Source organism: Dermacentor andersoni, chromosome 10 (assembly GCF_023375885.2).
Source record: "Dermacentor andersoni chromosome 10, qqDerAnde1_hic_scaffold, whole genome shotgun sequence".
In the NCBI taxonomy this organism is placed as follows: Eukaryota; Metazoa; Arthropoda; class Arachnida; order Ixodida; family Ixodidae; genus Dermacentor; species Dermacentor andersoni.
The window spans coordinates 53,044,757-53,065,018 of record NC_092823.1 but is presented as its reverse complement, the minus strand read 5'-3'; the positions used below and the strand labels follow the sequence as shown (position 1 = coordinate 53,065,018).

Below are 20,262 nucleotides of genomic sequence, written 5' to 3'. Positions count from 1 at the left end.
TAGAGGTTCTGCACAGGACGGTCATCAGAAATATCATGGGGCTTCCAAGGCACTCCAAGATCGCCGCAACAGTGTCTGGGGCCGGCGAATGGCCACTGTCACTACTCATGTTGCAACGGGGACTGGGGCATATTGACAGGCTACATGGTGTACCAGACGGCCAGGTTCTCCTAGACCGCCTCTGGAGCCTGCCGGCTTCACGTATGGGTAGCCTATGTCGCCTCTATGAGGAGACAGTTCCCCAACTACCTGTGGCAGTGGCTCTTCCTCCTCCCCATCACGGACCCGCGGACGTGCACCTCTCCGTCAAGGGGATAGCCAAGCGGAGAACACGAGCCGCAGCCCTGCAGCAGGCGGCCGCCTGCAAGCTCCAGGATGAGTTGGAAGGACACCTGCTGGTGCTCACGGATAGTTCGGTCCTCCCCAGCGGGTCGGCAGCAGCGGCATGCACAGTTCCAACTCTCGCCTCTCACAGGCAGTGTAGGCTCCCGTTTACAGGAAGCTCTACTGCAGATGAGCCCGCGGGGCTGAACCTGGCTGCCGAACTCCTTGCTGAGCACCCTCCCCAGCAGCCGGTGGCGGTGGTGTGCGACTCAAGCCAGCGCTCCAGGCCCTCATCAACTCACGGCGGGCAGGACTAACAGTGGTGCTGCAGCTTGCCAAGTTAACGGCTTTAGCCACAGCCGGAATCCCCATATCCTTCCACTGGCTGCCCTCACATGTCGGGGTAGCCAGTAACGAGGAGGCGGATACCTACGCCAAAGCTGCGCATCATGATGTAGTCCAGGTTACCAGAGCGGTAGCGGCTTCGGACTGCACGAGACATCGGCTACGGTGCCTACTCACCTCCATTCACATGGACCCCCGAGTGGCTAGTGGCAGGGCCCCCAAGCCGCTTCCAGAGAACGGTCTCTCCAGAAGAGACCGTTCCACACTCCTGCGCTTTCGGACTGGCTGCACCTGCACTGTGGCCCGGCTGTAAGCCAAAGGCCACGCCACGTCACCTCTCTGCAAAAGGTGCGCGGACCCCGAGACTCTGGAGCACCTTCTCTGTGCCTGCCCATCCTTGGCTCAGGAACACTCCACAGTGATCAACACCTGCAGACGCCACGGCCTTCCAGCTGCCACAGAGACTGACCTGCTTTTCCCGGTGTGTCCACAGCTCCCTGCGCTGCGAAGCCTGCTGGAGTTTATAAGTTTCACGGGCATAGACACCCTATAAGCGCCCGCTACAACCCTGGCAACATTACTAAGGACTGCCACCTGTCGCGCATAGTGGAGTCAACTATATCTGGATTTGACAGGGTGAAGGTGTACTCATGTTCCATCTTTGAAGTCATTTCATTGATTTTGGGTTTGTGTAAGCCTTCTGAAGCAAACCGATAATTGTAAGGCACAACGACCAACCAATGCCGGAACTTATTGAATCTTTCTGCATTTTCAAACTGTAACTGCAATTAAGAAACCCGAAAACGATACGTATGATTTAAGTACTGCGACCGAATTATACACCTGGCTTCCGCAGTGAGCAAACAGATACACCAAACATATTTTTTTGCTATTCCTTTTTGCATCATTTGATACCCTTGCCTGCGTAATACACTGACAATGCCATAAATGCCTATGATTTGCTCATGCGCATGCGCGTCATCAAGACGTTCGCCGCTGTTACTTACTCCGCAGGGAGTTCCGATGGATGCTTCGGCACACAGGGCATATTTGGAATCAAATCCACTTGTGTTCTTACTTCGGATATGTTTTATGATATAATCACACTTCTCTTGTGGCAATGCGTTAATATGCACATACATCAGATTTTTCAGATTCTCTAGAAAAATAAAGAAAAGCAAAGTAACTCTTTAAACATGTTATTGTGTGCTCCCTAGGCCAGGCAAACTCACAATTTAGAGAAAGGTAAGGAAGGGAGACCATGAGTCCGAAAAAATCGTACATCCTCGTTGAATTTCAGTGTACCTGCTTTTTTATTATCACAACTTTCAGCAGAAGTTTAAAAGTTCAGTAACCAATGGTAATAATAAATTGTGATCATACACCATTTTGTTGACAAAAGTTTAGTAAAAAAAGTTATGTAAGCAGAGAAAAGGGCCTCAGAAATTGCTGTCCTACGTTTCGATAGGGGGACCTATCTTTCTGAAATCAGCTTTGTAATGCGCGACAGAGCAGTGTTTGCGGTTTGGTAGGGTTACATAATGTGCGGTCATTCTGGGACGCGGCCGACTGTGAAGGAGGCGACTGAAAAGAAGATGAACGCTGTCATTTCGCGTTTCCAGGCATCTTCGCGGGGAGAACGGGGTTGAAGGACGAGAGGAAGAGAGCGGGAGAAGGCGGAGTCGGCAGGAAACCGAATGAATAGAGTGTGCCACAGGGGGTATCGTGCGGTACGGAGAAGGTTGGAAACCTTAAGAGAACTCAACAGAAACCACAGTGGGAGAAACCCGCGTGAGTTCGTGTTACTTAAAAGTGGTCCTGTAAGCCGGTCCGCCATAAAGGCGCGCACCTCTCCTACTAATCGTTAAAAAAAAGTTAGTCCGCGCAAGGGCAATAAAGCGACAAGAGTTGAAAGAATGACCTAAGTGACCCACCAGCCGGTGCGCAGGCAATTGTTTCAACATATTAAAATGGCCACGTGAAGTATGGCAGCCAGAACTGGGCGTGGTGGGAAGGGAACGGGTTCGTGTTTCAAGGAAGGTTAACCTCAGTATATCGACGTAGGCGGTGTCGAGTCTGTTTACAGAAGTGGCTCAACCCTGTTTGACAGAGGCGCCGAAACGATATGCTCAATGTTTGGAAGTTTGTGGCGTGCCGATGGCGGTATTTTATAAAAGAGACGACAAGAGAACTAAAATGGTAGAAGAAGCGGGACGGGGCAGGTGTACATTGAAGAGGGCGTCGTATGGTTGATGCGTGTTCAGAGGCTTCGCAGAAACTGCTAATCTGAGTCGTAGGGGAGAGACAACGAAGAGCTGGAAATGGGGGATTAGGTGAGCTTAAAAATCAAGGTTAGCGGATGGCATAGAATGCTTTTGTATCTATGGTATTGATGTCAACATTTGCGGAGTTATGGCAAACCTTCTAGCGATTCTACATGGCCGCTGCCAAATTGATTACCGTTCGCTGCTGGCATATAAATATGTTTATGAGGTATGATTCCGTGTACTCCCTCTCGATCAGTGAATGAAAACTTCTTTGCAGTATTCAAAGGCTTACTGCATGCAATATATATTTTTCGCGTTCATTGATGCTGCTGGCAACAGCTTCAGATCAACTTTGCTTTGTATCTGCTCCTGGCCGCTCAGAGTTTTGTGAATTTGTTGTCCACTCTCAGCTAGGTATCGTTTATTGCAAGTGGCACACTATAGACAGTAGATTGTCTTCCTTGACGCGCAGGGAAACTTGAAGTTGCCTTGTGAAAGGAAAGTGAAGCTGTACTTTTATCTCTAAGAGCAGATTGTACATGTCTGTATGTAGAGCACCTGTGGTGGCCACAGGGACCAGATGTTGCCTTCGCCTTTCTACTAAGTTTGGCATGTGCCACGAAGCATCGTGTATTTGCAGGCTAGGGAACATAGCAAAAACCTACTAGCTGCGCCTTCTATCTAAAAACTTTCGCAGACTGTACAATGAAAAATATATATTCCTAAAGGACTAGAAACTGAAAGCTACAACAGCTCTACGCACACTCCCCCACGCCATCTTGCAAACTGGCAAACAATAATAAACAATGCGTCGCTCACACATTTGAATAACCTTCAAAACTCTGCAAATAATGACTGGAAATTTTTCCGCTTGACTTTCAGAACATACGTCAGACATCGGATGACAGGAAATATTCAAAAAGTTACTCTGGAAAGCAGTCCATAAACGTGGTTAGGAGAGCCGGGAATAAAAACTGACTTTAATAAAAAAAACTACATTCCTTGCAAATAGCCACGCCACACCAAGTAGAGAGAACGCGAATCTAGAAACATTAGAGGTGGCTGAAGTCTCCACAAAATTAAACTAATCAAATGCGTTAGACATTTATAAGATATCAAACGGGGAGGAAATAGGAGTACTTGTGAAGGGCCTAAATTTCTATCCCACTGAAAAAAAAACTGTAAATCTGTTCTCAAGGACCTTACGGAATTCCACCAACGGATGCCCGTAGACAGGATTTTCGCAGACAACAACGCACCAGACACCGGGACGACACGACTTAGAGCACATTTAACCTAGATTCCTGAGCCAAAGCAAGCTATGGACTAGAACTGTCTTTTAAAACTGTCATTTAGGAAATCGTAAGCCGATGTATGGTGCCTAAGCGACCTAATAACTCCCTCCAAGAGTTATATAATATGCAATGCAATATTTGTTCTTTGTACGACATCGTCACTAAGGAAACAGATAAGGGTGGAAGTAGTGTTATTTGGACAGTAGAGAAGTGCTAGCACAAGGATTATAGATACCTAAACAATCCTGAACACCTGAACACTACCGTAAGCTAGACAGCGAGCCGACATTGCCATATAAGCTAGCCATTGCCAATGGGCTGAAATGACGCTTTCCTGATGAATTCACAACAGTGCCAGAATTCAGATTTCTCGAATAAGGCAGCAACATTTCAGGACGCTTCTATGGCCTCCCCGAAATTCATAAAATTCCACCAACTGAGCTATAAATAATTTCCCAGGGCGCCCAATTGCATTAAGCACCCAGGCATCTCTGCCTGGGTGCTTGACTATTTTGGCGGAGATTTACCCCAAACACTTCTGTCATTGTACAAGATAACCCGGCACTGAGAATTGTGGAGGACATTTATACTAAAGGCACGCTACCGCAAAAGATTTTTCACCACGCTAGCCGTCACGGCCATATACACCAACTTACCAATCTCTGAAGATTCATCCTCGACAGAAGAAACTATCCATACACAATGCTCAACACTATATTGAGGTCCATTTATGCCTTTTTAAATTAGTTACCATATATAACTACTTCAAACTTGAAAGCAATTACTACTTTCAAATACAATATACAAGTACGGCAACACTTTGTGCGCCAATCAACGCTAATATATTTATGGGATTTTCTATCTCGTTGCACAGACAATCCCCAGAGATAGCTCCGATACATAGTCAAACTAGTTCTTTTTAACGAGATCCTCTGGACAGTCAAGGTAAATCTGTAACATTCCTATAATATTTTCACCCAGCAATAAAAATTACATCGGATTCTTCAACTGAGGGCATCTTCTTTCTGGACACAATAATATATATTGACAATGGGACACTAAATACAACGATTCATAGGAAATATTTTGGCAAGTAATGCTTAAAGTTTAGACATCACCGTTGCAGTAATTGTGAAATAGGTAGCGTGTTCACAATGTCTGGCGAGCCCCACTGCCGCGTTGCATTCGCGCTGAAAGCCAAGATTGCAAGATAGATTCGACCACCTTAAAGAAAGCCTGTCAAACAGGAACCACTCCAGCACTACCATTCGAAAAGCCTAGGCCGATGCAACTAAAGTTGACCGAGACGAGTTCAGATTACACGAACAACAAGGCGTCTTAATACTAAACTCTCAAATGCACTCCCCAACCTGAACATCCGCAATAAGTTCCAAATGCCAACCAGCAAGCAGAAACTTATCTTTTTCCACCTGTCTAGAGTAGCCTACAGGCGCAACACTAATTACCATGAGATTCTTGGTCTGCATACCAAATTAAGGACAACTACGAAGCAGAAATCCTGTGACTATGACCGTCCCATGTACTCTACATTCAAATATGTAAAATCTACAACTAAAATAAATAGTAGTTCAGTATGATCTTGCCATCACAATGTAACGTAGAGATTCACCTGCACGTCAAGCATACTTTCTACTTTCTAAACAGTCTACTTTCTAGATGCTGCCACTTGTGGCGCACAATACCTAGACGAACTGGAGAGCAAATTCATACGAGGCTCAATGGCAACGCGCTGATAGAAAACAGAATTTACCTAAACAGTAGCCAGTCACTTCACTGAAAAAAGCCGTATATTGAAAGAAGCAAGGCTCCATATACAACGAAATCCAGTCCATGGCATGAAAGGAAATATATACATTCATACCTCGTACAAAAGGTAATATGCCTGCCCCGAACGGAGATCAATTTGGCACGAGGCCACTTAGAATCGTCGTGAAAGCTGTAGTGGTAACTGCTGCGTAGCGGTGTAACGGAACGTTCTTTGTTACTAGTGACGCTGATCTTCTCACTACATGAAAGTCGTTTTCCGAGCGGGAATGAAGCCCGCAAATACACGCAATATTGATAAGCGTCTGGCCGCTCGAGGTACTTTGCGTGTATTCGCGTGCTTCTTTTGCGCTCGAAGGAACACGTTTATGCCGCACATATTGAGCCACAAAAAACTGTATCTGGTGCTTTCCATGATCCTCTACAATTTTCTCATTGACACTTCAAATGTAATTAAAATATTTCTGAAGTTGATAAATTAAGACTAAATATGGGATTAGGCAGAGTACAAAAAGTTACAGTGACATTTCAATTCATGATGGCGGGTGATACGCAAGCCTACGGGTACTAAAGCGCTACCGACGCTGTCCGCCCTTGGTGCGCCTTGACGCATCATAGATCGTATTCAAGACATGGCTCGCTAGGCCGCGCCATACGCACCAGCAGCCGAAGTAGAACGCCCCGTTCTAACCATTGGCTTACTATTTAAATTACCTATCTTGCTGTCAGCGCGCGAAGGTGGCCAGGAACACTTCACAATCGATGACCGGGGAACTCGCTGTAAAGACGCTGGCGTGAGGAATCGCGGCAGCAGCAGCGAGCGAAATGACCTTCGTACTGTCTACCACTTCAACGCAAACACAGCGGTGAGAACACAGCACACGCAAAGCTAGGATCCGTCGGACCACTTTGCTCTCCCAAAGCAGATCGCTTTGAATATAACTTACACATATATAGACTTTATATTCAAAGCGATAGAGCGCACCCGCTCTATACCCTCTTACAGTACCATGGTGGAATGCGCGCGACAGAATATGGCGTGCTTGTTTCCCTTGCGCACGCGAGATTAAGCCGCCATCGTTGGCTCACCGCCGCACAATTTCACTCGCATACAGAGCGCAGCAAACCAAAGTAAATCAGTCGCAACTGCTAGAAGAGTTCTACCAAGTGCACATCCCCCTACATTTACCCTTCGCGACGCTGCTCCCCGTTTTCATTTTTCAACTTCGTTGAACTGTGCCTACACATTCCTCTAGGTGGCGGTACTTTGCCGAGCGCTAAGCGCGCTCTTTCGTACTATCCCAGGTGCGTGATATTCTTCACCTCTAGGCGCCTTCCTCGTTCAAGTGCTTCGCGGCCTCTAAAATCTCCCGCCGATTTGAAGAGCTGGAAAGCCACAATGCGCGTAAAAATAACCTGGGTACCTCCAAGCGGCGGCAAACAATGTTATTTTGGTTCTGTGAAACCACGTCGCATTTGCCTACTTTCCAATCTTTTGCATGATAGTTGGGACACCCTCTATATAAGCATTGCAGGGGTTCGAGGAAAATGAAATCGCTCAATTTTCGTGGGTGAAGTCGCGTCATTTCGCTCGCGACAACAAGGTTGTGAATTTTCGAGCCAGTCTGGGGCCTTCGAAGCACGAATAATTTATCGCCGTAGCCACCCACTAACCGCTGAGTTCTGGTCCAGTGTCGCGGAGTATGTGAACGTAATTCCTTGAGGGCGAATGAGCCAACCAAAACAAGCAAACAAAAAGGTGCTGCTTTTCACTGTCGGCGAATGCAACAGTCACAGCGATCGAGTTCAGAGCTCCAGGCGCCTTTTGCTGTCTTTCTTTTTTCGAAACATTACGGGATATAAAAAAAGCGAAAACACACAGAAGCCGAAAGCATGGTTGATCCTTTTGACAGGTTGTGAATGTACAGTCGGCGTCACAGTTTTGTAGTGAATGAACGGCGGCGTCCGAGGTGCTCCTGAAGGAGCCAGCGACGTCTAACGCTAGCTGCTGTACCTGACATCTAACGATAGCTGCTGGGCACGTTTACGATAAACGTGGCCAGTTGCTACCGTTAGACACCGCTGGCTCGTTCCTGAGCGCCCCAACTGCCGCCGTTCCCGAGTTATACAAAAGGATGCCGCCTACTGTGTATATATTAGGTACAGATTGGCCGTAAGCTTCGAGCGCAATACCTTGTGAACTGAATTATAGAAGTGAATTAGAATGGCTTCTATTAGACCGAAACGTAGCACAGGGAATTCAGTGAAAGTGCTAAACCGACATAATTATTTCATGTTGGTTAAATTTTGCTCTTCTAAAATGGTAGCTGTGAAATTAGGTATTTTGCTAGGATATAACACAATTCATTACCTGGCATAGAAAATTACTCCGCAGATATACCAGTCATAGAAACCAAAAAATGTTTCTAAATATAACAATCAGAAACAAGAGTTAGATACGAATATGTCTTTAAGAAGCGTGAAGCAATCTTGTCAAAATGTGGTAGCTTAGTTTGACTGTCGTAATACGATAATTGAATAGTTGTACTTAGACCGGCATCAATAAATTGCGGCTGTTGTGGGCTGTTAAATTGAATTTTGTATTTCTGCAACGGAAAAGCAGCATGCTAGAAAAGAGAGTACATAAGAGCACGTTCGTCATCATAAACGCTTTGCACCGGAATGACCTCTATTGGGCATAGAACAGCAAGGTGAATAGATGAATGAAAGCGCAAAAAAATATGAAGCATGACTTACTAGAATTAGTGTTTCCCCAGCCGGCAGATAATAATGGTCTTTCTCCCACAATAATATCTCTATTGGGAAGGCATATTGGTCGAACAAATCTATCAAACCTAAAATTATTTCGAACCTGTAAAACAAGGGTAGCAACAAAATTCCGTTAAAGAAACGTAGATAACTGATCTCGTGCAGGTGCAACTTAAGCAAAAAATAACTACATCTAGTCAGAAGGTTAAGGAAATATTCATACAGGTTGCATGCAAGCGATCATGCATTTGCGATGACTACGAAATTAGTGCCACGAATGCGATACGTTCTTAGTGCTATATGCGGTCGGGTCACTTGTAATGAATGTAGCCTAGTATAAAAAGTTAGGCTTCATAATTATTGGCATGTAAACGAACGACAAATTATTACGCAAATATATCCTGAAGAGATAATACTAAAACACCCACCACCGTATAGGATTTACGCAATAAGTGCTTCTCGCTTCTCGGAATATCTGAACCTATATTACCACAGCGATTATATCCATGTAAAGGTTTCCACAGACACGATTCATGAAGGAATGTTTCCTGAAAACTACATCACATATTAAAAATTATTGAACAACTTCCATACTTTAGATTAAATAATTTAATTATCAGGTTTTACATGCCAACACAATTATCTGATTATGAGGCATGCCGTAGTGGAGGGCTCCGGAAATTTCGACCACCTGGGGTTCTTTACCGTGTACCTAAATCTAAGTACACGGGTGTTTTCGCATTTCGCCCCCATCGAAACGCGGCCGCAGTGGCCGGGATTCAATCCCGCGACCTCGTGCTCAGCAGTCCAACACCATAGCCACTGAGGAACCACGGCGGGTGAAACTTTAGAAGACATGCCTGCAAAATTTTTTTCTGTGTATTGTGGTGGCACATTTAGGTACACTAACCCATATTTTTTTTCGTATTCCAATAAGTTATTCACATTCGAATTACATTTCTGGCTAATTAATACTTTAGAGCTCCTCTGGATAAAGTTCTTGTAAAACAAAAATCATGAAAAGTTTTTATCTCCATCAGGAAAACAATCAAAAACCGTTACCTTCAACAGTGCGATGTCATATTTCATTGCATGGCGTTGATTGTATTTGGGATGCCTAAAAATGCGGTCCACATAATTTACTGGCCCAGCTTTTGGCTTTGTCGAATTGTAATAGATGGAAATTTTTTCTGGTAAGGACCTAAGGGAGAAGGCCAGGCAAAAGAACTTCCTAAAGTTACAAGCATGTTTTTAGTTAAGAGCTTCTTCATTACCATATACAAGGCTACAATGAGACTTGTTAATGCACAGCAATACCATGGATATGAATATCATATAGAAGCAAGAAAGAAAATATATAAAGAACAATTTTGTTTATGCAAACTGCTTTGTTGTGGTGAGATGTGTATAGAACCAGAAAACCAAGATTGATGAGCAAAGTAAGTTTTGCTTGCTGTTATTTCGTTGATGCTGCCTTGGAATTTTAATAAGTGCTGAAAAAAATTTGTTTACTTTGGGCTTCCTCCTATAAATTTAATTACCACTGCACCAGTGTTCACCTTAAGTCACACTCCTTCATCAACATTCCAAACGTGTTTGAAAGCGCAGAGTTAGTTGTGTAGTAGTTCTGTTAGCCTGCTTCTAAGTTATCTCTCGCGCAAAATTTTATTTGTACTAGCTGATTTGCTCCTGTTTATACGTTCTTGTATGCTGATTAGGAATGTGCGCAATAGCATACACGCACGTTAACGTTATTATTTACAGCATCTTCGTTGTTTCCAGCTTTGTTGTTCAAAGCAAAACACAAAGCGTCAGAACTTAGCACACTGTAGTATGTTCTGTTTCAAGTAGTAGGAACTTGAAATTGTTTGCAACATTCTTCAAGCCGACGATATAACTAGCACCTCGTATAATCGAGTATTGTCAAATACAGCGGTGTTACCAGCACCAGAAAGCAAGCATTCCACGTGCGTAATTGGCCCGTTCTTTCTAGCTGCATTATCTTTATTTCTTTACTTATACGTCAAGAAATGGCACATCACAAATGTTATGGCGTTGTTAGCGATAAAAAGATTTACAGAATGCTGCGTCTCCTGACTTCAATTCCTTGGATTGAAATCATCCATCTATCCAGTGGGTGGATGGATGGATGGATGGATGGATGGATGTTATGAGCGTCCCTTTTGGAACGGGGCGGTGGGCGGTGCCACCAAGCTCTTGCTATTATACTGCCTAATGTCCTACCTAGGTTAAACAATAAAAAAGAAAAAGAAACACTATAAACTACCACACCCAAATTTTCTGATCCCCTATTGCGAACTGTGCTTTTTTGCGTCTCCGTTTTTTGTCATTTACCTACTCTTCTTCGACCAATCGTCCCATCGCCTCTTACTAATACCTATTGCGGACATGTTTACTTTTCCACTGCTCCCGCTGAACCCAAGGGCTTCAAGGAGGCCAGTGGTGGATAAATCGACCGCTGGCTAGACGTCTTCGCATTCTGATAAAACATGCTCCATAGTTTCTCTAGCTTTACCGGAGCAAGCACATGCTTCTTCTTCCGTCTTGTATCTCGCTTTATAGGTGCGTGTTCTAAGGCATCCGGATCTTGCTTCGAAAAGTAATGAGCTCCCCTTTGAGTTATCATAAATTGTTTCTTTCCTGATTTCATTTTTTCCTGTTAAGTAGTTACTCATGGCAGGTTTCTTTTCCACTGCCGCCACCCATGATATTGTTTCAGCCTCTCTGACTTTCCGCTTGACCTCCTTTGTTGCTGTGTTGCCCACCCTACAGGCCGCATACTTTCTGGTAAGCTTCCTAGTTCTTTTCAAAGTTTTTCCTGTACAGATACCTGAACACGCTCGCAGCCCATTCACTTTCTTGCGTATTCCTCAGCCGTTCTTCATACTCAATTTTACTGCGACCTTCCCTCACTTCAAATCTAGTCCAAACCATATTACCCTGGACAGCTTCATTTGTAGTCTTCCCGTAAGCGCCCAATGCGAGGCGACCCACTGACCTTTGCTTCCCATCGAGTCCTGATTGTATCCCTGATTTAAAGCAAACAACCGCATTGCACATCTGTCTTGGCTCGGTACCGCCGTGTGTCGGGTGCCGATTTACTCACCGGCGTTGATGGCTTATGCAACGTTACCCTCCCCCGGTTGGGTGGCGGGAGATTTGAATTTCGAAAAAGGTATTCGAACCCTTCAGATGCAATTTTCTCCTAAAAAAAATTTTTCCTTGACACGAAACAAGCGTTGCGAGGTGCCTGGAAGGGTATTTCAGCAATCCACGGCAACTTACTATTTGCCTTTAGTGTCCCCTTAAGACTTAAAGCGTAAGAGTGGGGTTGAACATTTACATGCAGAAGACAAAGATAATATACAATAGTCTGGGAAGGAAACAAGAGTTCAAGATCGCTAGTCAGCCTCTAGAGTCTGTGGAGGAGTACACTTACCTATGTAAGTTACCATCACAGGGCACTCTGATCATGAGAACGAAATTTACAGACGAATAAAAATTCATTGGTGTGCATACGGCAGACATTGTCAGATGCTGACTGCGAGCTTGCCACTATCATTTAAAAGAAAGCTGTACAGTCACTGCATTTTACTGGTGCTAACATATGGCGCAGAAACTTCGAGGTTGAAGAAGCTCGATAGCAAGTTAAGGACCGTGCAAAGAGTGATGGAACGAAAGCTGTTAGGCGTAAAATTAACAGACAGGAAGAGAGCGGCGTCGCTTAGAGAGCAAACGGGAAACGCCGATGTTCTAATTGACATTAAGAGAGAAAAGTTGAGCTGGGTTGGCCATGAAATGGATGGGATTGGTAACTTGTGGACCATTAGAGTTACAGAACGGTCGCCTAGAGAAGGGAAGCGCAGCCGAGGACGGCCAAAATCTAGGTGGGGTGATAAAATTAGTAAATTTGCGGGCGCTATTTGCAATCCGTTGGCATAGGACAAGGGTAATTAGACAACGTAGGGAGAGGGCTTCGTACTGCACTGGACATAAATATAGACTGCTACTGCTGCTTCTGATGATCATGATAACGACGTACTAAAATTTTCTGTTTCTGGAAATATTTGCCACTGCACTTGTCCAGCGGTTTATTTTTCCTATGTACATATTTTCCCAAAAGTAAACGGACTACATTTACTGCGACTAGGAAGCTGACTAGAGACTGTGTACGAGAATTTTCGAGGCATTCCGTAAGTGAGAATCAACAGAAGCTTCCTTCTGACCATCCATCGGTAACAATTGTCAACAGCGCATAGGGTAAAGCCATGTATGGTGCTGGCGCAGTGTAGCCCGCATAGTTTTCACAAAGACTGTGCATTATTCTTGATGCCTTACATGTTATCCTCTCCTCACTATTTTCCATCTTGGAAGCTATGAGGTTAAATATTATGATGATTTATAAACAAATGTTCAGGAGGCTGGAGGACTATCGTGCGAAACCAACTTTTTGGCAGAGATTATACCACGCGCGTATCCATATTTGAAGCAACATTGCAACCGTTATTAGGACCACACAAGCGGATCAAGAAATTATAGATTGCGGAGGAAAGAGGCTTTGATTAAGATATGAATTGTTCTTTCCAGTTTTTCTACGCTGTACTTAATCTCTATGATTGTTTATCCTATACATTTATGATGAATTTTTTTAATCAGTTTACGTATACACATAGCCGTAACAATAGAAATATTCTTGAAATGCCTGAAGGCTGTTCTTTGAAGATTACGCAATTGGAATGCAGCAAATTAGGCTCTACTTAAGCTCGAGAATCATCATTCAGTTTCTGCGCACGAATTTGCAGTACAAGCATTTGAAGCACAAAGCATCAGACGTCTTTACCTCACTCACACCTGCATCTTTTGTAAGTACTATACATAACACAATTATATCTAACGCAAGCTTTCCGAAATCACAAGCCAAGGCAGTTGAAGACGTCAAAACAATACGCACGTGGCAGGAAAACAATGTGCTGCAGTGATCACAACATTGCGTGTAATGATGCTTCCACCGCACATACCCTCACCATTGAGCTTTGGAAAAGGTGTGACTATCTGTACCTGAGAGAAAGGCAACATCAATTTTTAGTTATTTTGTCTTCTGGGCTAATCGCGAAAGAAAGTGAATCTGCCAAATCACAGCAAAACGTTTAAAAATTTGATGGGGCGGAGAATTGCACATTTTTAGCCATCAGGTGCTCCAAATGCTACGATGACTGCTTGATTTGTCATATTAGATAGCACTCGTCTAAAATTTTGCTTAAAAGGTATATTCAAGTATCATCACATGCTTTATTCTTGCAATTTGTTTGCACGGTCTCTAGGATCGAAGCCCAATGAACAAATGAAGAAAGACTGAGTTTAACATTATGAATTACACATATCGTAATCTCTGAAACATTCTGCAGTAAGCGCATATTAGTTGAGTCATTTATTGAGTGCATGAAAACAATTATAAAATCATGTAACACTGTAGAGCTTTAAGCAGCTGTAGAGCTGTAGAGCTGTGGAGTTTCTAAAAAATAATAATCATCACTGTATGAACACCTTGCTGTCTGAAAACTGTACGAACAAAAGAAAGGCACTAACACACATGGCGACATTTAATGTGACAAATATTCTCTTGTCATATCTTGTGCCACTTAAAGGCTATCTCCGGCAAAAGGCTATTCTTGTCTGGCATACTGCCGAGAATTTCATTCAAGAAATGGGCCTACTTCAGTAATCCCATGGTCTTTCAAGTCAATTGCCTGAGAAACAGGCTTGCAAAGCTACACAACCGTGTAGGTAAAATGAAATCGGATTTGGTGTTTCTCATACAATATGGGATAAAGGTCCGCGATATGAACACTATAAAACACCAGTTTGAGTGCGCCTTCGGACAAGCTTAAGCAAAGGCTTCTCAAAAGCAATATTCTTGCAATGCCTAGAACACGGAAGTTTGGTTAGTGAATTTTTAGGTAAGATTTCCCCTCACGTTGCCGCGGAACTCACCTCACGTTCAGTTTCCACTAGATCTCATTATAGTATTCAAGATTTGTAGCGACACACCATGGGCTAGATCAGAGATTTTTATTCGGAACGCGCTTTCATTTTGCCTTTAGTTTCGCCTCATGCGATTGGCCTAGGCCGCGCCGACGGGCGTGCCTGACAACGTTGGTGCGGTCTAGGCCAATCGTGTGAGGTGCAACTGAACGCAAACTGAATCCTTGAGCAGGCAGCAGACCAATGAGCCCTCCCATGGCACGTAAAGGCAACAAAGTTGGCGGAATAAAGACCCCCCGCTGTCTAATTAACCAAAGAGCCAAAAGAAAACTTTTGGTTCATAAAACCCATATGGAGCCAAAATGGGTATAGGGGATACAATCTGCAGTTTTTAATTGAAGCAAATAATCAAGAATATGGGCGTCCAAACAACGACCTCCGTAGAACAATCGGCGGATTCTTCGGCAGGCTACCATCAGCGACAAATTATTTTCAGCCAAGTATTGTTTACATCTCGTGATAATTTGCAATTCCCGTGTGGTTTCCATGGCTTCATTATTTGTTTCAGATGATTGTGATTACTGAATATCAAACAAGTTGGTTTTCTCCCTTCTTAAGTTCCATAGTAAATGTTTAATCGAAATTAAATAGGAGGTTTTATGTTCCAAAACTACTTTCTCATTAGGAGGCACGCCGTAGTGGAGGACTCCGGAAATTTCAACCACCTGGGCTTCTTTAACGTGCACGTAAATCTAAGTACATGGGTGATTTTTCATTTCGCACCCAACGAAAGGCGGCGTGGCCGGAATTCAATCCCGCGGCCTCATGCTCAGCAGCCAACACTACAGCTACTGAGCAACCACGGCGCGTATAACGTTGAATTTCTGCGGAAACCCGCAGGAAACCTTGCGGGTTTCCGCACAACTTCTACGTCAAACACTTGACTTTGCCTCATGTTGTCGACCAATTCAACTTCGCCCTGCCATCTGCTAGCCGCCTGGTTAGCTCAGATGCTAGAGCGGCTGCACCGGAAATGTGGTAGTCCCGGGTTGAACCAGGATGAATTTTCCTTCAACTCTGAGGCTTTCGAGAAATCCATATGGTTTTTTTTTTGTAGCAATTCCAACGAAAGGGTGCATGTCTTATTTACACCTTTATTATTTAGCCGCGGGTATAGTAAGGATTGCTCTCATGTTCCTGTGCATCCTAATACAGTTGCTATCTATCCTATTACAGTCATCTTACCCTTACCTGCACCATCCGATTACAGGATAGCACATGCGAGGTGATAAACGTCTTTTCTGTCACCTAGAATCTGCTGTGTACAGCGAGAAAATACCCTGCAAATTACTCAGAATGCAATTATGTTCTAAGACTCATTTGCCATCTGTCATTGATTTAACGAGATAGAACATATTTGATGGCAATGACGACTTTCCTTATCCCTTTTAATAGTAATTATTCAATGCAATATTTTATGCACTTCTATCTATCTATCTATCTATCTATCTATCTATCTATCTATCTATCTATCTATCTATCTATCTATCTATCTATCTATCTATCTATCTATCTATCTATCTATGTCCACATTTAGGTTTTTTTTAGACCTACACCAACATGAGAATCACGAGAGTACATGGGGTAATATGCACAGGCGCCGACAAAAGTGGTATACTCCACGCAACGGCAGCCGGAGCAACGGCAAACTAAAGCCCCTTGATAATTTGAAAGTAGCGATACTCTCCTCCTCACGGCGCTTTCCTCCTCGATTCTCCTCGCCCGCTGGCTGCGCACGGCACGCTATTCCTCCTGGGCTCCCGCGGACGGACCGCAGGATTCTATGGAGGTCTGTTATTTTGGGCCAGTTGCGCGCCCCAGTGGGGTTGAAAATTTTGAGAAATGCTAATAACAGCATCGATAATGCTGGAGGCAACGTTTATGAGGAGATTGGTTTTTTCTTAAAGCCGTATGAACTGGGTATACTGGTTTAAAGGGAGTTTTGAGGCGAGTTCTATACTCCAGACAATTTTTCTGCCACACGATCAGACGCTTTACTTCGTGCGTCTGATCTAGTATTCATTGTGACACATCCCTTTGTGTGTGGCTTATTAAACGAAAGCCTTAGACCTCTGTTTCAAGGTCCCGTTGTGAGCTACATAAAATATCGCGTGACCGAAGGAAGGCGGGAAGCGAACCAAAGCATATGCAGCCGCGTATAAGAGATGATTAATGATTAGCAAAGTAATGATTGATTAGTGATTGGATTATGATGAATTCGGGTGTATTAAGGAGGATTAAGGTGGATTAAAGTCGATAAAGGTGCATTAGGGTGATGAAGGTGGATTAAGGTCATAAGGGAGGTTGGATAAAGGTGGATGAAGGTGCGTTGAGGTGCATTAAGGACGATTATAGTGGATTAGGGTGGATTAAGGTGCATTAAATAGGATTATGGTGGGCTAGGGTGAATTAAAGTGAATGAAGGAGGATTAGGGTTGATTAAGGAGGATTAAAGTGCCTTAAGGAGGGTTAGAGTAGATTAAGGTCGATGAAGGTGGATTAGGGTGCATTAAAAAGGGCTTTTGTGGATTATGGTGGATTAAACTGAATGAAGGAGGATTAAGGTCGATGAATGTGGATTAATGTTCATTAGGAGGATTATGGTAGACTAATCGGTCTTAATACTCAATGAACCCTAATTCCCCTTAGTCTCCCCTAATCCACCTTAATGCTCATTCATCCACCTTAATCCAGCTTAATTCTCCCACTCCACCTTAATACAATCTAATCAACCCACATCGCCCCCAATGCACCTTATCCTACCCTATACGGTCTTAATCCTCCTTTATCAACCCTAATCTATAATAATCCGCCTTAATCCACCTTTCCCCGCCTTAGTCCTTATTCATGCACCTTAATCCAACTTAATCTTGCCTAATAGTCCCAATCTACCTTAATACACCCTAATCCACCTTAATCCAACTTAATCGGCCTTAATTCTCCTTTACCAACCCTAATTCACCCTAATACACATTAATCGACCTTAATCTCTCTTTATCCACCTTAATCCCGCCTAATCCTTGTTGATGCACCCTAATCGGTCTTAATACTTTGTCCACCTTAATCCCCCCTAATCCTTGTTCATGCACCCTAATCGGTCTTAATACACTTTCATAAACCCTTCACCTTAATCCACCATAATCCGCCTTAATTTCCCTCCACCCACCTTAATCTTTATTCATGCATATTATCCTCCTTAATGCACTATAATCCACCTTAATCTTCCTTAATACACTCTAATCAACCTTAATCATCCCTAATCCACCTTAGGTCAATCACTAATGATTCATTAATTAACTTGGGTAATCATTCTCTTATACAGGGGTGGACATGCTTTGGGTCACCTCTGGCCTCCTTGGGTCACGTGATACTTCCAGTTTACAACGCGACCTTGAAACAGAGATCTAAAGGCTTTTGCCGTAAAACTTGAAAAAAAAAACTCAATGTTGACTGGCTTACGCTTATCACCCGCAGTACCACGGGTATACTCGCCACTGATTTTTTCAGGGCGCAAAGCAGAATCTATAATGCTGCACTTCCGATTGAATAACAACAGTTAGCAACGTGCGAGGTGATGGAGCCGCCCCAGAATATTAAGCATACTGAGGACAACCGCAAAAAAACGCTGGTTAGCAGGCCGGAAGAATGAAAAAAAAAATGCAGCATTACGGGATGCTTTGCTACGAGCTATAAGAAAGATGCCTCAGCTCGCAAACAACGCTGTTCTTTGTCGGAACAAAGTTCTCTCGGCCAATGTCATGCAGCCACTGCTTCCTGCGCAAGCCGTCACGCTTTCCTTGTGGTATCACAAAAACGGCACAACCATCTTCAGGCTTCTTGCTGCTGTTATATGCGCAACAGGCCGGCATAGCGCTAGCACATAGAGCAGGAAACACAGCGTACAACGTTCGCTGCGCCGAGCTAAAGGGCCGAGCCAGCCGTGCTGAGGAGGAAAATGGCGCGAACGAAAAAGAAAAACACAAGCAAAACTCAAGATCCGCGCGTTTCCAAGGGCAACGGCAGGGAGACCAATCGTCGTGCACAAAAACGGGGGCAAAACGGGGGAACGCGCAAGGGGCGAGGAGGAGGCGAGGAGGTCGCGCGGCGGCGGCAGAGTTCAAAGAGTGTCGCTATTTTCAAATCATCAAGGGACTTTACGGCAAACTGTATCGCACCGCCATCTACAGGCAGCATCTGGGATCGAGGCAGCAAATGGGTGCCCTTCATTATCTGCAGGCTTGTCGCTTGACTCGTGTCAATGTAGATGGCGTCGCGATGCAGTGTGCCGCTGCTCCGGCTCCGGCTGCGTGGAGTATACCACATTTGACGGCGTCTGTAAATCATCAACCTTCTGTTTTCTGAGCCGAGAGTTCAGAACCCATTATCGACCCGAATTTGTACCTTTCTGCGTGCGCTTGAGAATGCTTACCTATTCAGTTGAGCTTTTCCAGGTCAATTTTAGTCAATGGGCGTGCGCAAGCGGGTGCGCGCCACTCTTTAGGGACAAATGAATCTCTAACTTGCCTCTAGGCTTGGCGGAATCCAACAGTCGCCATTTATAGCGAGACAGTCTTGTCTGGCTATTTCCACCCACCACGCGCATACTTTGTGCCCACGTCGGTAGATGGCGCAGCGTGTCCACGGGGAAGCTCAATGGAATAGTCCATATACGCGTCTGAGATAACGCGTTTCAGCGATTGCAATGCGGTATACGGCTGAATATATTCAGTGCTAACTACATGACCGCCATCCATGTTTTTCGTCACATCGGTTCTGCTAGAATTCTTTATTGCACTAGTCAGTCAAGCAACCCCGTCTTCTAATTAGCTTACAAGAGTTCGTATTTCACAACTTGGTGTACTTATAAAGCGGATAAATTGTCAGCGTACACAAAGTTTTCGCGAAAATTGATTCGCATATGTAGTGGGAAAAGCAGTTGATGGTGCACTTACTATCCAAGGAATTTGCGTCCTCCTTATAGGCTGACCATTGAAAACCCTGCCCGTGGCTTGGGACAAACCGCAACCTGCGCATTATTGGAGATATGACAGCAATGTTCGCCTATGCATTGTCAATCTTTCTTCTCCCAGTGCAACCAAAAGTTTGAGACATCATAGAGTTGCGCAACACAGAGAAGGCAACCGCGTTGGGGCAGAGAACAGTAAGCAGCCTTTTAGATAAGACATAGTCCAAAATGATGAGGCACACCAAATCCCACTTCAGGTATCATAAATGAAAGTGCACAGAATGTTTGAAATGTACTTACGAAGTCTGAACGGATTCCCTACATACAATAAATTAAGCAGAAATACTTGCTCCGGTAAATACAGACTCCGGTAACCAACTGCTTTAGTCTCGTTCACGTGCTCCGCGAGCTACGCCGCTCTCAAATGAGAAGGGGTGGTGTTTCCATC

The 20,262-nt window shown here is 44.3% G+C and overlaps 1 protein-coding gene across 1 annotated transcript in view; it reads right to left on the bottom strand.

Annotated features, from left to right (window-relative positions):
* Nucleotides 1–20,262, bottom strand: part of LOC129388282 (chymotrypsinogen A-like) — a 61,015-nt gene that overhangs the window by 29,706 nt on the left and 11,047 nt on the right. The window contains exons 3-7 of the mRNA XM_055078427.2: nucleotides 19,801–19,874; nucleotides 13,758–13,864; nucleotides 9,848–9,986; nucleotides 8,774–8,888; nucleotides 1,677–1,828 (exon numbers count right to left, since the gene is read on the bottom strand). Coding sequence (XP_054934402.2) covers nucleotides 1,677–1,828; nucleotides 8,774–8,888; nucleotides 9,848–9,986; nucleotides 13,758–13,864; nucleotides 19,801–19,874 — 587 coding nt within the window. The remainder of the gene's footprint in view (nucleotides 1–1,676; nucleotides 1,829–8,773; nucleotides 8,889–9,847; nucleotides 9,987–13,757; nucleotides 13,865–19,800; nucleotides 19,875–20,262) is intronic.